The sequence below is a fragment of the Lotus japonicus genome, chromosome 1 (genome assembly GCF_012489685.1).
Source record: "Lotus japonicus ecotype B-129 chromosome 1, LjGifu_v1.2".
Lineage (NCBI taxonomy): Eukaryota > Viridiplantae > Streptophyta > Magnoliopsida > Fabales > Fabaceae > Lotus > Lotus japonicus.
The window spans coordinates 7,435,294-7,455,074 of NC_080041.1; the positions used below are offsets into that span (position 1 = coordinate 7,435,294).

At 35.2% G+C, this 19,781-nt stretch overlaps 2 protein-coding genes across 3 annotated transcripts; both read left to right on the top strand.

Moving 5' to 3' along the window:
• The first annotated feature begins 4,991 nt into the window (after window positions 1-4,991).
• On the top strand, window positions 4,992-8,076 carry LOC130733333 (G2/mitotic-specific cyclin S13-7). Its single transcript, XM_057585473.1, has 8 exons — window positions 4,992-5,303; window positions 5,581-5,714; window positions 6,020-6,277; window positions 6,408-6,533; window positions 6,643-6,891; window positions 6,980-7,141; window positions 7,246-7,427; window positions 7,661-8,076. Exons 1-8 carry the CDS (start codon window positions 5,258-5,260, stop codon window positions 7,806-7,808), a joined length of 1,305 nt encoding a protein of 434 aa, XP_057441456.1. The 5' UTR covers window positions 4,992-5,257; the 3' UTR covers window positions 7,809-8,076.
• A 2,911-nt stretch (window positions 8,077-10,987) lies between these two features.
• LOC130733334 (stomatal closure-related actin-binding protein 1) lies at window positions 10,988-19,473 on the top strand. 2 transcript variants are annotated; one of them, XM_057585474.1, is made up of 13 exons: window positions 10,988-11,267; window positions 11,619-11,919; window positions 12,096-12,224; window positions 12,523-12,615; window positions 13,133-13,273; window positions 13,947-14,015; window positions 14,656-14,739; window positions 15,368-15,548; window positions 17,160-17,276; window positions 17,448-17,506; window positions 17,969-18,103; window positions 18,459-18,608; window positions 18,937-19,473. In XM_057585474.1, exons 2-13 carry the CDS (start codon window positions 11,638-11,640, stop codon window positions 18,979-18,981), a joined length of 1,485 nt encoding a protein of 494 aa, XP_057441457.1. In that variant the 5' UTR covers window positions 10,988-11,267; window positions 11,619-11,637; the 3' UTR covers window positions 18,982-19,473. The 2 variants fall into 2 exon arrangements, with proteins under 2 accessions (XP_057441457.1, XP_057441458.1); XM_057585475.1 differs by lacking the exon at window positions 10,988-11,267 and adding an exon at window positions 11,322-11,459.
• The last annotated feature ends 308 nt before the right edge of the window (window positions 19,474-19,781 follow it).

Here is a 19,781-nt window from a genome sequence, read left to right on the forward strand (position 1 = left end):
GGCCCTTGTGTTATCTTTGTTTTTTAGTGCAGTGGGAATAGTACACAGCTCAAGTAGTGATATAGTAGATGCAATGCAACTACTTCAATTTGACTTTGTATATAGCAAACAGAGATTAGTTGAAACTTGAAAGTGATAACCAAACTCCAATCCGGATTATGTTTATAAAATATGATCAAATGGGCTGGGCTTGACACGCTACCCAATGTAGCCCGAGTTGAAGTTGACATATCAAAATATAGTTTGAGGGTGTGTTTGGATGCACGTTGGATCAGGCCTGATCCACGTTTAAAGACCTCAAACGTGATTTTCCCATCTCCATTGATGTTTGGATGCTAAATGCTGATCCAATTCTGGCCCCAGAATTGGATCAATCCTAACACAACAATTTGTTGCTTCAGCATCAATGCTGATCCAATTGTCCCCTCACCCTTTTACAGATCCAATTCAAGTCTATCAGATCCAATTCCTGATAAATGTATCCAAACATAAATCACGTCACTCAAACTCACGTTTACCAGATCCAATTCTTCCAGATTCAATTCTGGCCAGATCCAATTCTGCTAACGCTAATCCAAACACACACTGAGTGTGGGGTGGATTGTCGAGTCAACATTTTTTTTTTCATTTTCAAATAAGTAAAAAAATATTGAAGGACTAGTTAGTAATTTTAGAATTTTCTCTCTCCGTTTTGAGTAAACAACCATTCTGGTCCTTGAATGTGTTCACTTATGACGAAGTGGTCCTCAGCTTTTGAAAATGGGCTTTTTTAATCCCTGAATATGTTGCCGTCGGTCAAGTTAGTCCTTGGTTCAGTTTTCCGTTAGTCCCTCAAACGGAAAACACCACATGTCACGTTTTTTTACACGTTGGCATCCTAGTTGGCTCTTCAACGGTCAGAATGAAAGCTTGTAACCCGTCAATTTGGTCCTCATCCCTGAATCTACATAATCACCCCCAATTCTTAACCCTGGAGCCCCAAATCAGAAACCCTAGTTCTTCAAACCTACAATTGGCTTCTTCAATTGGTGTATGCATCTTGTCTCTGTGCGTGTGTTATAGGTTGGATCAGTAGTGGAGTTTGTTATAGGCGCCGGCGACTTTGCTTGAATCTATTGTTACATTGGTTCTGAGTTTCAAGTTCCTCTTAGACGTGCATGTCCTGGGAATTTCTCTAGTGGGAAGAAAGCAAAGTACCTTGTTACATACCCTCTAATTCTAGGAGATGATTTAGACAAATTGACTCAGAAATTTGGTATCTCACCTGGAGATTTTTTGGAACAAAATCACTTGAACCCCTTGTCCACTTAAACCCCAATTGATGATGACCCCATCAGAATATTTGAAATTCCAGATTCTCCTTCTCCCCACCTAGTTTTCTTCCCACAAATCCAGTGCCTAAGCCACATGAATCACTAGAATCATCACATTTGTATATTGCAGGATCTGTCTTAGGACTTGTGTTTTTCACAACATTGCTTGCAAGTGGACTCTACATGAAGAGAGTGAGAAAAAGTGATTCTGTAAACTCATTCAACATAACAAGTTCTCCTTCTCTCACTTTATGCATGAAAACCTCTCCTTGCTTGGTGTATGTTATGGTGAGGGCAGTGATTCTTGGTCTTATTTAGTTTTTGAGTTGCTTAAAAATGAATGCTTGAGGGAGATTATATCTGATCCATTCAATCCTCTAAACTGGTACAGAAGGACACAAATAGCATTTGATATTGCAACATGTCTTTACTATTTGCATTACTGTTCTTTTCCTTCCATAGCTCACATGAATGTTAATTAGTACTAGAAATATTTTCATTTCTGCAAACTTGAGAGGAAAATTGGCAGATGTTGGTGGTGCAACTAAATGAAATGGCAGCACAGAAATTTGTTAGTGTAATTGCAGGGTAATAGAAGATTGCATTCAGTATTGTATTACTCCCCCTTGTTGGGTCTTCTAATTACTCATAAATTTAGTGGACAGAGAAAAATCATTGTCGGCAACTAACACTTTCTAGAGGCTAAGCTTTTTTTCCCTTTACTTTTCTCTTCTTGGGTTTCGAATTTGGTGGATGTGGTTAGAAGTTTATGGTTTGATGGGGTGTTGATTTGAGGTCTGGAAGTTTATGGGTATATTTGGGAGGTCTGATGTTGGTTTAGGCTTGATGGAGTTTTTGCAGGTGCTAAACTTTTGGTTGCTGGGTTTAGGTTTTGATTAGAGGTTGAGAAAGGGATGATGTATCAGAGATGCAAGAAAGGCTCAAGCTTTGGAAAGAACACAACCAGATTTATGAGTGGCAGGGCCTGATTTTCCAGTGAAGTTTCGGAGGGAATATGAAGAAGGAGCCACGTAGGATGCCAACATGTAAAAAAACATGACATTTGGCATTTTCCGTTTTAGGGACTAACGGAAAACTCAACCAAGGACGAACTTGACCGACGGCAACACATTCAGGGATGAAAAACGATAATTTCCAAAGTATGAGGACCAGTTCGTCATAAGTGAACACAGTCAGGGACCAAAATGGCTGTTTACTCCTCCGTTTTTTGGTATATTGCTCCCGCGTTCCGACTCGAGTGTGTTGAAAGTTTGAAAGCAAAATGTCATCTCAAGAGTGTGGTTCATAATAATCAAAATTTTAATTTAACGTTCAAACAATTACTTTTAACCACTGCGATGTAAGATTTTAGAATTCTCTTGTTAAATTAGTGTGTAAATTATTTAATATTAAAAGATTTTTTGATATTTGTTTAAAAAATAACCTAAGCGCCTATTTTTTATGACAAGGCCATGTTTTTTTTTGTTTATTAATGATGTGGTAAAATAGTGAATTTTTGTTAGATGTATGTATACAACTTTTTTACATGTTTAAAAAAAACAACTTTTTACTTGAACTCTTATATTTTGTTTGATAAACTCTTATAGATATACATTAAAATTGTACAAAATATTTGGCACTAATGCAGAAAGTGATGCTACATACACGCATCTCCTTGAGGCACTTCACATAATTTTGCCTTTGCCACATGATCACATGCAGGCAGCTATTATGATCACATGCAGCTGTGTTATAAAGCTTACACATTTCATCCATCTTTCACTCCACATGTGTTTCCCCCTGCCACCTATCCACATCCATAACTTTGTTTGAATGAAAAAGATGGGTAGACACTTCTACATCAAAATTATAATGAACTTTAAATGGTTGAGAGAAATAAAAAGAAACCTAGAAAAATAAAAGATATGTTAGCTAATAGTATGATCTAATTGAAAAAAATGAAAGATAAATGTTATAAGTGTTTTAATTATTTTTTTTTACAACAAAAGGCAATTTTATTGTATTAATGAATAAGAGAAGTACATAAGAACAAACCTCTCCAAAAAGAGGAAAATACCCAAAGCAAGCCAAAAAAACAAAATCTAGAGAGTGGGCCTCATTAAAACCTTATTAGGAAAAACTCATCATTTGTTTAAAAATTTCTTTTCAAATGTTCAATTGAATTTTTGTTTAAACCTAGGACAGGGGGTTTGAACAATCAAATTTTAAGCAAGTTTTAAGGTGTGAGTTTTTGTATGGAAATTTTTTTCTAGCTAGAGAGCTAGTCTCATAAGAACATGGATTTTCAAGACTCGATTAAGGTTGTTTCTGGTAAAAAAAAAATACTTATGTCAAATAAAAAAACCTAATGAAAAAATTATATTGCACCAGCACTCATTGTAAAATATATATTTTTAGTGTTTTGCAGAATATACAAAATTTTAATTAAAATGTAAAAACATAACCACCAAAAAATTATTTTTAATCTTAAGAAGTTTAAATTTTTCCTTTTAAAAATATAGAAGTTTATTAATGATAATTTTTCAAATTTGTTATTGTATTTAATATTATTTGAAAAAGAAAGTATAAATTAAATTATTATAACTAACATTTTCTTAATTGAAAAATTAATTAAAAGATAACCAATATTTATTTAATTTAATATATAAGTTCACATTACATTTAAACCTTATGAAGACATTTGACTTAACAAAAAAGAGACATGATTTCATGAAAAGAATGTTATGTATTAAAATGATCCCATGGTAAATTGATATATATTCTATCAAAAAAAAATTAAATTGATATATTATACGATGGATGTATACCATTAAATTATTATTAGTTTAAAATTAAATTGATTAAAAATGAGATGATTAATTAGACGAAACATCATTTAATTAATCCACACTTGAGAAATTTTGTTTCTTTAATAAATTAAAAAATTATAAAAAATGATGGAAATAAAAAGGAGTAAATTTTTATTGAGACCAATGTATCTTCCAGCACCAATATTGACTAATATATTTTACGCGAGTGCTCGTATAAAACGGTAAGTGACGAATCACATAATGTGATATATTTCTAAGGGTGAAAATCGAACAATAATTTAACCTCGCGGTTAAGAAAGTATTTGAGCAACTATTATATCGCACCTTGTGTTACACAGAGGAGTATATTGTGAGTTTTTTTTTTTTGTCTTAACCAAGGTATCCCCACAGCCGATAACCGTGAGACTAATCCCTCGCCCCATGGTCAGCGCACTAAGCGGTAGAGGGCTGACCAAGGAGTTTTTTCTATTCGCAAGAGTTGAGATTCGAACCCCCAACCACTTGCTTACAGTATATTATACTAATTAATTCAATTTTAGAATCGACCAAACAAACAATCAATATAAATATATATATATATATATTAAATAACATGAGAATATAAAAAAGGTAAGTGGAACTTTTTATGAGTAAAAAATAAAGAAAAAAAAGAGGCACAACGTTTAGGTCATAGGAGCGGTTAAATTGAGAGAGAAGGGAATATTGAGTAGGACTTTGGACCAACGGCTAGAAAAAAGTTACAAGTAAAAGACTAGCTATTCATAGCCGTTGGATGATAGCACCACAGATCCAACGGTCAAGATTCAAGAAAAAAATCGACCGTTGGAGCCTTATTATAAATCATTCCCAAACTCCCAAACGTTGCAGCATTCACCAAACAGTGTCAATTCTTCATTCATCATCATCATCATCATCATCACAGTCACAGAGAGAGAAGAAAGAGCGTGCGATTCGTGTTACGAGGTGGCTACCACCGTCGAGGAAGAAGGAGGAGGAGGAGAGACGCAGCAGCGGAACAGTCGTCTCAAGGTGTTTCTGTCGTCGCTGTTGTCGAGTATTGGCGGTGTTTTCACTTCCAGTTTTCAAGAATCGCCGATCGAAGAATCAACCACCATGGCTTCTCGTGCAGCTGTTCTTCCCCGTGAACAACAACCCAGAGGTACTACCCTTTTCACTTCCAGTTTTCTCTGTTCTTTTCACTCCGATTTGAAACTTTGGGGGAAATAAGGGTTACGAAATTTGGGGTGGTTTTTTTCTTGCCCAGTTGATTGTTTGATTAAAGAATGAAACTTTCTGTCGTTATTTGTAAAAGGGGTACCCAATTTTCGAATGATTCTTTGTTTTAATTCTGATTTTTCTGATCAAATTTTCTTCTGCATCTTTTTGGGTGTGTTTTTTGTTTTGTTTTCTGATTTTGCTTTGTTTGTTGGTTTTAGTTGAGAATAAGCAAAAGATGGTAGCAGGAGAAGTGAGGAACAGAAGGGCACTCAAGGAGATTGGTAATCTTGTGGCTGATCCTGCTGCTAATGTGACTAAGCGCATCACAAGGAATGCAGCAGAGAAGAACAAGGTACAGTTTCTTTTTTCATTGATTTTCTGTTTGGTATCTTGTTAGATTTTTCATTAAGTGATTTTATTTATTGATACTAGCATGATTGCTCTTCTTGTGTTGAATTCTGTGAAAATCATGAAACCAAAACTATTTTTCTAAATATTGTGGATGAGTGTCTGTTTGGTATCTTGTTAGGTTTTTCAATTTTCATTAAGTCTTTTTATTTGTTCATACTAGCATATTTGCTATTTTTGTGTTGGATTCTGTGAAAATCATGAAACCAAAACTATTTTTCTAAATCTTGTGGATGGTTTATTTTTCAGAAGATAAGCACTGAGCTTGTGAATGCTGCACTAGTAGCAGCTAATGTTGGTGTTGGGAATGTTGTTGCTGCTTTTGCAACAAAGGTGGATCCAGCTCAGAGGCCACCAGAACCTGAAGTTATAGTCATCAGCTCTGATGATGAATCTGAGGAAGAAAAGGAGGAACAACAAGCTGTTCAAGAAGGAAGAAAGACAAGAGGAAAGTCTGCCAGCAAAAATGTCAAGGCCTTCAGTTCAGTCCTCACAGCTAGAAGCAAGGTAGTTAATTGTTTCCTTTCTTTTCTTATTTGATTATCTTCAATTTTGATCTAGTACAATGACTTCGATTTGTTGTTGTTGTTATTGTTGTTTATGTGTGGTCTAACAATAAAATTTGTCAACCTCTCAGGCTGCTGCTGGACTTGCTTATAAGCTGAAGGATTTGGTAGTGAACATTGATTCATCTGACATGGACAATGAATTGGCTGCAACTGAGTACATTGATGACATCTATAACTTCTACAAACTCACTGAGGTAGTGCTCCATGCTTTGTGTTCTTTCTTTATATCCCTACCTCCTTTTTCTTTTTTCTATGCACTTATTTCTCTAATGTATGCTTACAATTGGACTTTTGATGTCACAGGAAGATGGTCGTGTACATGATTACATGAGTTCACAGCCAGATATCAATGTCAAGATGAGGTCAATTCTTGTGGACTGGTTGGTGGAAGTGCATCGTAAATTCGAACTCATGCCAGAAACTTTCTATCTGACCATAAACATTGTGGACCGGTTCCTGTCCATGAAGGCTGTGCACAGAAAGGAACTTCAGCTGGTTGGTATCAGCTCAATGCTTATAGCCTCCAAATATGAAGAGATATGGGCACCAGAGGTGAAATTCTTAAGCTTTTTTGATAATGAAATGTGCCTTTGATAAAATAAATGTGCTAACTTTTTTGTATGTGTTTTCATGTATGCAGGTTAATGACTTTGTGTTGATATCAGACAATGCCTATGTTAGACAACAGGTTCTGGTCATGGAGAAAACAATCTTGAACAACCTTGAGTGGTATCTAACTGTTCCTACACCCTATGTGTTCCTGGTTCGGTATATCAAAGCCTCTACTCCCTCTAGCAAAGAGGTATATTATTAGTTTAATTTTGAAATTTTTGTTGTGTTTTCAAGTGTTATGGTGTATGGAGTTCCCTTTTCTGATCAATTGGTGTGAAATTTGTGTCAATGTAGATGGAAAATATGGCGTTTTACCTTGCTGAACTTGGTATGATGCACTATCCTGTTGTGTCCTCGTACTCCCCTTCTGTGATTGCTGCTTCTGCTGTGTATGCTGCAAGATGCACGCTGCATAGGATCCCTTTCTGGACTGAAACCCTGAAGCACTATACAGGCTACTCTGAGGAACATCTAAGGTAATAATATATTTCTTGGGTTAGAAAATTGATGCAAGTAATGCAACTGATAGAATGTTTTGTTACAAAATACAATGCTCAAGAATCAATTCTGTTTTGAAGCTTGCCTTGTATATGTTATGTGACTTGAATTATGTGCAAATTGTGAAACCATGTGATGATGCTATAAAAATGTTTTGTCTCAATTCATGACAATGAGGTACTAAAATTTTGTTTATTTATGATGTGGCCAGGGAGTGTGCCAAACTCTTGGTGAACTTGCATACTGCTGCTCCAGAAAGTAAGCTGAGGGCAATTTACAAGAAATTCTGCAGCTCAGATCGTTGTGCAGTTGCTCTTCTTTATGTTCCAGCAAAAAACTTGTCAGCACAACAATCTTGAGAACAAGTGCTAGCATAGGTTGTTTTTTAGGGTGATGATTGTATTGACCGGTATACAATGGTTGAAATTTAGCTATTATGACTTAAAACCTATGGTGGTTTTCATTTAGGGAGGAGATCATTGCTGTTATGATCCATATGGGCTTGAATTTTTCTTATTTTGAGTGTGATTGCTTGTGGCAGGCCTCAGCAGAGGTTGCTTCTTCTTGTAAAGCGAATTATCAATTGAATTGAGTCTTTTGTCAACTATTGCAGTTAGAGTTATGACAGTTTCATAGCTTATTGTGTTGACAAATCGCACTCTTCAATTAAAAAAAACTTAATAATTCTAGTTTGAAATAAACCAGCTTGGGAATGCTATGGTTTGCTACCTAAGCTTGGGAATGCTATGGTTTGCTAATAATAATTTGTTCAGAACAATTGCGAAAATAGCTTATTGTGTTGACAAATCGCACTCTTCAATTAAAAAAAACTTAATAATTCTAGTTTTCCACAATAGATGTCAAAGTGTCACCGGCCACAAATCCAGATTAAAAAAGTTAGTCATGACTCATGAGTCATGACAACAAAACATTCTAAGGGAAATAAAAAAATGAGGGACATAGAGTTGTTTCTTAAGCTGAATAATCTCTTGTTTTTTAATACTGGAAATCCCTATTAAACAAATTTGGTAATTGGTTCATCAAAATTCATAAATACATGTTGGCTGGTAACTATTTATGAGGAAGACCAAATTTAAGAAAAGTCAAAACTTTGAAAATAAACCAGTGAGCATTAATTCCTTTATTTTATGGAGTGGTGCATGTCACCTAACAAGTAACACCACATGAATTGAAGTTAAGAAGGAGATCCCCATCAACTACCAGTTCTTCTTTTCAAGTGTTGCATTGATTGATGACTCACAACAGTGACACTGATTGCCTCTACCAAGGGGTTTAGTGATACAATACTAAATTGTTATTGCAATTCTAATCCAAAATGTGATAAATGTCAATAGTTTCATGATCAAGAGTGTGTTTTTTAAGGGTTCATCAAATGAACACTTTTAATAACGGTGACCCACAGGCCACATCTATTAGATTTACAAAAGTCTAAGTGTGTGTTTGGTTTTTAGTTAGGAAGTCCGTTTGAAGCATTGGAATTCGAGATCACGATTTCCAATGCACATTCAGCCAACGGAATGTACTTGTTGGGTTGAATGAATGTGCTTTCACATTCACCCAACTGAAAACCAAACAGGCTCTAACTAGTTCAATGAACTTTGGGTTCACTTCTAAAAAAAGTCTTAAAATAATAAAATGTGAGAGATTATGAAAGCTAAAAGCAAGCAGGCCAGGTGCTTTTCATTAATATTAAAAAAGTTATAAAATTTTGAGAAGTTGATGATTTGATAAGCAAATCCAAGTCAAATAACTCACGCGGGAAGGAATCTGAAATTCATTGAGCATGGATAATACAGCTTCAGATAAATATTAAAAAATAAAAATTGTTGCCACTCTTTGGTTTTTCAAACAAAAAGAACATGGCAAAAGAGAAAATGGAAGTGTTAGTGAAGTCTAGATAATTGGTTCATATGTGTCTAGGTTTGAGTTCTATGCAAAATAATTTTTTGTTAAAAGAGTTAGTGCTAACATGTTTCTAATCGCAACTCCAAACACGTTATAAGAATGGAATTGAAAGTATGAGTAAAGTCAAAATGGTTAGTTCATGTGCGTTTCAATTCGAATTTTTTTCACATAAAAAAATCTTCTCTTAAAAGAGTTGGCTCTAACATGTTTCCAATCACAACACCAAACACGTTCTAAAAATGTAAAGTATGAGCGAAGCCTAGATGATTGGTTCACATGTGTCTCAATATGAGTTTTCTGCAGGAAAAAAAAATTATTTAAAGAGCAACCCCTAACATGTTTCCGGTCACAACCCTAAACACGTAAGGATGGATGATTAGTTATATGTGTCTCAGCTTGAGCTTTTTGCATAAAAAAAGCTGATGTTAAACGAGCTAGTCCTGGCATGCTTCCGATCACAAGACCTAACACGTTTTAAGAATGGAAAGTATGAGTGAAGCTTAGATGATTGATTCACATGTGTCTCAGTTCGAGTTTTCTGCATAAAAATAAACTTATGTTAAAACTTAAAAGAGTTGGCCCTAACATTTTTTTGGTCAAAACACCAAACACGTAAGAATGGAAAGAATGAGTGAAGCCTAATGATTGATTCACATGCATCTTAGATACGTTGTGCATACAAATAACTTGTGTTAAAAGAGCAACTCTATCATGCTTACAATCACAACACTAAACACGTTGTAGGAATGGAAAGTATGAGTGAGTCCTAAATGATTGGTTCACATGCATCTTGGATACGTGATTTGGGCATACAAATAAGTTCTGGTAAAAGAGAAACTCTATCATGCTTCCGATCACAACACAAAACATGTTGTAAGAATGGAAAGTATGAATGAAGCCTCGGTGATTGGTTCACGTGCTTCTTATATACATGTTTCGTGCAACAAATAACTTCTGTTGAAAGAGCAACTTTATCATGCTTCAGATCATAACACAAAACACGTCGTTAAAATGGAAAGTACGAGTGAAGCATAAATGACTGGTTCATGTGCGTCTCAGATACGTGTTTTGTGCATGCAAATACCTTATGTTGAAAGATAAACTTTATCATACTTCCAATCACAACACTAAACACGTTGTAAGAATGGAAAGTATGAATGAATCCTCGATGATTGGTTCACATGCTTCTCATATACGTGTTTTGTGCAACAAATAACTTCTGTTGAAAGAGCAACTCTATCATGCTTTCGATCACAACACTAAGAATGGAAAGTATTAATGAAGCCTACATGATCATTCTGCATGTATCTTGGTTCGAGTTTTACGCATAAAAAAAAACTTCTGTTAAAACAAGCCCTGACATGCTAACGTGCTGCAAATCACAACACCAAACATGTCGTAAAAATCCATTTTATTAAAAGAGCTTTATCTTCACGCTTCCGATCACAACACCAAACACGCTGCAAGAGCAGAAGAGCTAAGCCTACGAAAATGTGAGCTAAAATGGAAGAGTTTAAAGTTTAAAGCATGAAAGAGACAATGCAATAAAAGTGGTATTAATAATAATATAACAAACAAAACATGATACAATAATCAAAGTAGACACCAAGTTCCCCATTCATAGCTTGATGTTTGTCATAAGAGAAGCCAACACCACATACATACACAAAGACAGACATCATAAAAATCCCAGAACAAACGGCGAGGGGACCACTACACACACGGGTGGCACAGCATCAAAGCCATTCTCTCTTTCCCTTCTTCTCCTTTTCCCCTTTTCTTCTCAAAAAGCAAAGCTTCCATTGATTCCCGTTGTTGGATAATCAATTTGAAGCAACCCCATTTGCATCTGATCCTAGAATCACAAGTTTATTCACCCATTTTTAGCTTCTGTGAGTTAAAGCTTTCATCTTTTTGTCTTTTCTGTTGGCTTATTCCTCTTTGCTTCAGCTCAAAAAATAGTGAAAAGAAAGGGAAATTAGGGTTTTGTTTCACACTTTCACTGTCAAAAACTCTCTTAATCTGCTTTCACTTCAATGAGATGAATGTAGTTGGGAACTCCATTTATGAGCCTCTTATTTTTGGTTTGATTCTTTCAACACTTTTTGTTCTGTTCATGCTTATCTGAGTGTATGTGTATGTGTATGTGTATGTTCCTTTTTGTTTTTTGTTTTTTGTTTTCTGTAACTGTGATCTACCCAATTGATTATCTGTGCTAAAGTTTGCATCTTTGTGGTTGGCAGAGGTAATTGGTTCCAAAAGATGACGAGGGTGTCTCGTGATTTTGGTGATACCATGCAAAATGAGGCAGTGCCTGCGGTGTCTTCTGATGTGACATTTGCTACTAGCAGGTTTCCTAGTTACAAGATTGGAGCTAACAATCAGATAATGGAGACTAAGGATGATCCCAAAGTGGTGTCTATGAAGGAGGTTGTTGCTCGTGAGACTGCTCAGTTGCTGGAACAGCAGAACCGTCTCTCGGTTCGTGACCTCGCCAACAAATTTGAGAAGGGTTTGGCTGCTGCTGCTAAGTTGTCTGAAGAGGTTGGTTACCTTTGTTTATGGTCAAAACTTTTTTATTTTTCAAAGCAGTATAGACATCTAGTTGTTTATTATGTGGTGTTTTCAAGTTTCAACTGAAATAACCAGTGATCATAGTTTCCAAAGAATCTAATGTCCCTTTATTTGAACTAAGATTTTCATATGCTGGTGAAATACAGGCTAGACTTAGAGAAGCAGCATCGTTGGAGAAACATGTTCTTTTGAAGAAGCTTAGAGATGCACTTGAATCCTTAAGAGGGCGAGTGGCAGGAAGAAACCAGGATGATGTGGAGGAAGCTATTGCTATGGTGAGTTCATTTCCCCCCTTTAATAAATTCATATGAAGCTGACTTTATAATTCTAAGTCTTGTTTGTCCTCTGCAAAAATCAAATTGGGTGTGTGGATGTTAATGAAAAGGCATTGAGAATAAACTTGGGGGTTGTTTTCTTTAAACTTTCTTATCCGTATAATACTTCCATTGCGCCATCCCAAACATAAGAAGTCTGATTTCTTTTAATTAGTGGAGTGTTCATTCTGGTGCCTATTTGTCTGTGCATTCACTCTTTCAAGAGAAACAGCCTTAACTTATTCTTTTAATTCTTCAGGTTGAAGCTCTAGCAGTGCAATTGACTCAAAGGGAAGGGGAACTAATACAAGAGAAGTCAGAGGTGAAGAAGTTGGCAAATTTTCTCAAGCAGGTGATGTTAACTTATATAATTACTTGATGATGGTTAGAGTTTTAATAGTAATAGGAAAAAAAGAGAGTAAAAGGGGTGAGGATAACTATATAATCCTCTCTATCTGCGTCAAACTAAACACTTGGAGGCCAAGAATTAAATCAAAGGGAACTCCAATTCCTCATTATATCTACTAAAGTAATTCCCCGAAAGAAAGTGTGTCCTAAGATCCAGTGAGATGCCATAAATCCTATTCTATCGCACCACAGGTTTTTGTACAAAGATTTCCCCTATACTTCGAAGCACTCTCCTTCAACCATAGTATAGACCTCTCAAGATAACATTAACTTTTGTACAGCCATAAATTGTGCAACACATTACTTCTTTGATTCTGTAATAGCTGAATATTGCATATTAATTACGTTACTTCATATATTCATCAGATTCTATTGTGAAATAAACTTGCCTGAGTTGATATCTTGTGTATATGCCTGCATGCTTTCCTTTGCCAATGCTGAGAGTTTAGATTCATTTCTAGGCTTCTGAAGATGCTAAGAAACTTGTAGACGAGGAAAGAGCTTTTGCTCGTGCTGAAATAGACAATGCCAGAGCAGCAGTTCAAAGAGTGGAAGAGGCACTTAAGGAGCATGAGAGAATGTCTCAAGCTTCAGGGAAGCAGGTTTGTGCTATTTACGTGTAATTGTGCATGCATTAAATTATGGGAATTCGTGTATTTCATTATGCCATAATGATAAATGACTCCGACTTAATATCGCTTGTTTTCCTATATATTTTCACGTAATGAAAGGTGGGATCTAGGGAAGAGCTGAACCCATTACAATTTACAGATTTATTTTAGGCATTCTTACCTTGCATTTTGCAAAAGTTTGATTCCATCAGTTGAACCTGTGACCTCTTATTATCACTTAATACATTTACTGGAAATAATGGAAGTATGAGGGAATAAAAATTCGTACATGTTTGAATTTGAGAACTTGTATTTAGATAGGTTGCATGGTGACTGTCCGTAACTAGTTATCTTGATTAGGGCAAGGCAAAGTGGAAGATGGAAGATTGCCTTAAGAAATTATTTTTGTACTTCCAAGGTTTCTTGCACTTACCTTCCCGTTATTTTCTTTTATATCCCTTGAAGACCTGAGCAAAACATCTTATTTCTTGGCTATTGTTATTAAGTCATATCCCGTGTGCAAGTGTTGCCCTTTTCTCTGCTATGGTAGTTATTCCCTGCAAGTTTTTGCTTTCTATTCACTTTTGTGCGGAACAAATACTGCACATCAGTGTTAACTTTCTAATTTTCATTTGAACAAATTTTTGCTCTATGGGGTCTTTAGGACCTGGAACAATTAAAGAAGGAGGTTCAAGAGGCTCGAAGAATCAAAATGCTGCATCAACCAAGCAAGGTAAATATTAAAAACCTTGTCCTTATTTAGTCTCTTATCTAAATATAATACTAATAATTGTCATTTCAAATTTCTCTCTCTCCTATTTCCAACCCTGGCCATTTTAAAGTTCTTTTCCATCCTGTCTCTTAATTTTATTATTCATCATTCCTGAGGAAAACCTTTGTAGTTGTGTGCCGTATTCTTATGACGGTAAATTGTAACTTTTCTAACATTTTATTCCATGCTGGGATAAAGAAGTTTGGTTTATCTTGGTGCTTGAGCACCATAATTATGAGCTGCATACATATAAATTGTACCATTGGTTTGTTGTCATGTAGGCTTTTAGGAAGAGCTAGTCTATTGTAGTATTGAGCATTAGTGATGTGTAACCACCACTATCCTACACAGTATCAACAGTTCGAATCAGTTGAATGTATCACATTTAAGAAGCATAGAATGGTTTCAGAACCAAAACAGTTCTGAAACATATTATAGTGAATTGCTGCATTATTTGTTGTATATTCTATGGACATTTTCTCCCTATTTTGAATTGGATTTCTTCCTCATGTTTTCTTAGACTTCTTATTTCCATATAAACATTTTTATTAAGTTATTTCAAGGAAATAAATACACTTATTCTTGATTCATATGTATGTAGGTCATGGATATGGAACATGAGCTTCAGGCATTGAGGGCTCAACTTGCAGAGAAAACTAGACATTATCTTCGACTTCAAAAGGAGGTATGCCTGTCCTATTATGCCATGTGAAAAATATTAACATACGAATAGTGTCCGTGATTAGTTCTATGATATGCTTGAAGCATTGATGTGAAAGACTTAAGGAAGTCGTTGGTGCTTGTTGGTTCTTTAAGCATTATGTTGTATTAAATCATATTTGGTGACTTTAATGCGACTTTATAACAAGGTTTATGGTAGTTGAGAATCTGTGCTTATAACAAGGTTTGGCATTACAATGGAGCTGTGCCATCTCTACTTCATACTCTTAAATTCTCAAAGCTGCTAGTTTATTGACAATACTAAAAATCTGGTCCTATTTGCTTCATTTTTCTGATAAAAGACAAGAAACTGAATACTGCAAAACATTTGAATACATAATCCTTCACTGGGACAGTTTGAGGTTAAGGTATGCTTAGGGATCTTCAAACAACGTCTTAAATGATGTGATGGAGAATTCCATGATTAGTTACTTGACGATTTTTAATCATAGGAATTAGAGTTTGAGCTTCGATGTTATAGTTTATTTTTGTATGAAGTGAATGATAAATTTCTTTAATTAAATGGAGGAATTATATGATTGTCTTCCATTGTAGGCTTCTTTCACTGATTTATCCTTCATCCAACATTTCAGCTAGCAAGGACGAAGAAAGGAGAGGAAAATGTTCCTCATTTTTATGAACTTGAAGGAAATGAAATCTTAGGTTCTTACTTGCAAATTCAACCTTGCTCTGATAATGCCCCTGATCTTTCAAAATGTTCAATTCAGTGGTACCGTGTGTCATCTGACGGTGCCAAAAAAGAACTTATTTCAGGTATTTTACTTTACCTGATAAAATACCTTTTGCAGACAACATTTTCTGCTGCAGTGTTTTATGTTGAGCGTGCAAGTTATTAAACTCTTGATTTACACGTTTATCTTCTGGCATAGCATGTTTTTTTATCATTGATAATTTCTAAAAATATGAAAAACATTTTTGGTGATGGCATTTCTATCCTTGGTGTTGTTTGTAGAAAATTATGAATGGCGGGCAGGCTGTTATTCTTATTATTTTAAAGGCTTAATAGCACTTTTGGTCCCCCACGAATGTGAAATGTGCAAACGAGATCCCTAAACTTCAAAAATAGCATACTGCATCCCCGACGTTATCCTCTGTTAACAGTTTTGGTCCCCGGGCATTTTTCTGTCAAAAAACTAACGGTTTCTGGATTTTCCAGAAAAATTCATCCTCTTCTTCATCTTCTTTAATATTTTCTTCACCTTCTTTCAATCTAATCTTTTTCACTTCCCAAAATCAACAGAGGAGATCCAATTGATGTAATGTAAATGAAATTAGTTAGTTTCAAATCAACAAAACCAGAAAGAAATCCCAATTAGAAGCAAACATGGAATCCAGAAAATGAAGAGAACCAAAACTTAGATCTGGGTTTCACGGTTTGAGCAAAAAGAACAGATCTGACCCAAAACACTTCAAATCAGGGCAAAAAGAACATATCTCCACAACATTTATCTCAGAATAAAACCCCCAAAGTTTCTTCCTTTCCCACCATCAAACCCATTATTCTCCTCACATCGATCCTTCGATGCACACCTTGCATTCAACCTCCAAATTCATCACGACGGTTTGAGACCAAGATTATTCAGTAAAGTTTTAATCTTTTTTGAGAGGAGAGGGTATGGATTTCAGGATCGGTTTGATTGAAGGTTGGGGATTTGGGTTTGGAGTTTGTTAGATTTGGTCCCTGGGATGGGTTGTTTGGTTCTGATGAGATTGAGTTAATGTTTGTTGGTTTTTGAGGTTGTAAAAGAGAGGAAGAAGATTGAGGAAGAAGATTGAGGAAGAAGATGGTATGGGGCGCAAGTTCTGTTTTTTTTTTTGGGTATTAGAAGAAGAAAGATCATTAGGAGATGAAGAAGATGGTAGAGATTGAGAAGAAAAAAGAATTACGAGACAAAAACGATGAAGATGATTTTGAATTTTAGATTTTTTTATTTTTTATTTTCTGGGATTTGGGGTTAAGTGAAGGAGAAAATGATAGAACATGATAGAAGAAGAAGATTGAGATGATGAAGTTTCTGGGGTTTTATTTGTTTTATATTTTGTAATTAATTTTATTTGGTTTAATTACGTATTTGCCCTTAGAAACCGTTAGTTTTTTAACGGAAAAATGCTTAGGGACCAAAACTGTTAACGGAGGATAACGTCGGGGATGCAGTATGCTATTTTTAAAGTTTAGGGACCTTGTTTGCACATTTTACATTCGTGTAGAAAATTGTCATCTTAACTATCAGTGGGCTTATTCTGTAAGTTGTGCTGTTCAAGATGCACTGTGGGGGGAGCACTGATTGTTATTAAGTATGTCATCCAGCAAGTTCCTCTTTTTTTATCTTTGCCTATCATATAATACTACTTTATCCTTTTCAGGAGCTACCAAATCAGTATATGCCCCTGAACCATTTGACGTTGGACGCCTATTACAAGTTGATATTATTTCAGAAAGCCAGCACATCATGCTTTCAACCACAGGTCCAATAGATCCAGGTCTGGTTTCACTGAGTCATCCTCATTTCATTTAGTTGTCATAAAGGCTTGGATTTTATATATTTATTTCTATTTAACCTACAAGGTTGTTGTCATATTAGTTTTAAGAGATGGAGACACGTTTCATGGTGCAATCAAGTTGAGCTAAGATTGCTTTTATATCTTATGCAGCTGCTGGTTTAGGAACTTATGTAGAGGCACTTGTACGAAAACATGACACTGAATTCAATGTATGTTCTTATGGATCCTTTAAGCTTTTATTTATTTCTTTTTCATTCTTCTATAATTAGAGAGTCAAGTATAAGCATCAAAGAGAGATATATTGAGAAGCAATGATTTTGTGTTATTGCATAAGCCTACCACAGGTCACTTTAACATCTACTTTTTTAGCTCATTTCGCCATGTTTTTGTCCAACTCAAAATTGCTTTTAAGTAAACAAAAACCCTATTAGAAGTAATACAAGTTTTCAATTCAAGATGCTCGGTTTTGTCCCAAGTGTATATGGTTCCATTTCTTTGCTACTGTCTTGACTGATGACTCTTGTAATCAAATTTTCAATTAAAAAGTAGTATTCAGTTTTGCAAACCGTAGTTGTCTTGTCCTTTGTTCTTCATATTTTTGTATATTAAATTTATAAGTCAAATCTAGTATGATTCTGCGTCAATTAATATTGTCATTTAATACTTTGCAGGTAGTTGTGACTCAGATGAACGGATCAAATCATCCAGCAGAATCTATTCATGTACTTCATGTCGGAAAGATGAGGGTGAAACTCTGTAAAGGAAAGACAACAATTGCCAAAGAATATTATTCAAGTTCAATGCAGGTAGTTCAAATTGAAAATGCTGTTAGTTCAAATATGGTTCTTGTTCACTACTTGAAAATTGTTTTTCACATTCTTTTATTCTTAAGCTTTTGTATTTTCACTAAATAAAGGAGCTATATTTTAACTGTGATGAGATGAGCAAATCAGTGTTGTAACCCCTTGCACGCAGTTCTCAACTTCTCATGCATGCGGTTTATCATATGTGCATACCTTATGTTTACATGCCTTAAGCATTGAAGCCATCTATCTATGCATAAGAAGTTCATTTGTTTTTCTGTTCATTGTGATATTTTGATTTCATTCATGATAAACTGGAATTTGATCTATCAATGTGCTTTGGTCTTGTTTTCTTTAGCTTTGTGGAGTTCGAGGAGGTGGAAATGCTGCAGCCCAGGCTCTATTTTGGCAGCCCAAGCCAGGACATTCATTTGTATTAGCATTTGAATCTGAGCGAGAAAGGAATGCATCCATCATGCTTGCAAGAAGATTTGCATTTGACTGTAATGTATGTCTTTCTGAACAATTTATTGTTTTATACGGAAACTTGTGGATTAGGATCATCTCATGTAATATTACATGTCGAGTGAAACACTGTCCATATCTCTTTTTCATAAATATTCAATGAGTTCCACTTCCACCTATTTAATACATGTGAAGAAAGAGATATACACAAAATTTCAACGAGCAAACTTGAACATGTTTCCCATGAGAGGATCCTGATCTGAAACTTATGTTAGAATTTGAGTAATCATTTTTTTCTCTTTTAAGTCCTTTCTTGATTTCATTTTCCCTCTCGGTCTCTAATGCTAAATTCCAAATGCATATAATGCCAGATCATGCTTGCTGGACCAGATGACAGAGCTCCTTTAGGGACATGATGAGCCTTCTTAAAACCTATTTATGTCCCTTGTAATTGTAATTACCAGAGTTTTTATACCTTGTATTATAAGTGTCCAACAGTAAAATGTGCCTTGTTATATTGGTAAATTAGTAATGATTCACACCTTGTGGTCTGAATCATTTATATAATCTTCTTTCGACTACACCAAGGCAATTTTTTGTTTGCCTGTGGCTGTGAGTGACAGTTGAGCTAAGTTTTAGAGCCTGCATCATTGAAAGGTAGCAGCCTTGTCCAGTGTTTGAGGTGCTAATTTATTGTATTTGATCGAGAGACAAATGCTATGAAAGTTTTCATTGCATTTGTCTATGGATACTGGCATTGTGGAGATGAAGTTTGTGAATCTTCTTCACTATGTAATATTCTAGTGCTAGGTTAGATTTACTTGGAAATATCTTGAGGTTTCAATGTGAGAATAATGTTCTTGAGGATGTAACTATTGTATATCTCTTGAAAGATACTTTTTTAGACAGGTTCCTCCTATGTTCTAATACTATTTAGTTTTGTTGCTATTTGTTTGGTGCAATGTTTGCAACTTGAAGTTTATTGAATTGAATCGGGACACAGTTAAAAATAAAATATGAGCACATTGATGGTTCTTGTTTGTTTCTTTAAAGATTCTAAGGGTGAAGACTACAGTGTCTCCCTTTTCAGGGGCACCAGTGTCCCCATGGAAAAAACTTTTATAAGAAGGGGGACACCTACAAGTGACCAAAATACCCATTTTTTTTAAACCTTAACTTCTTCACTTGAAAAAAAAACTCCTCCTCCCAACCTCAA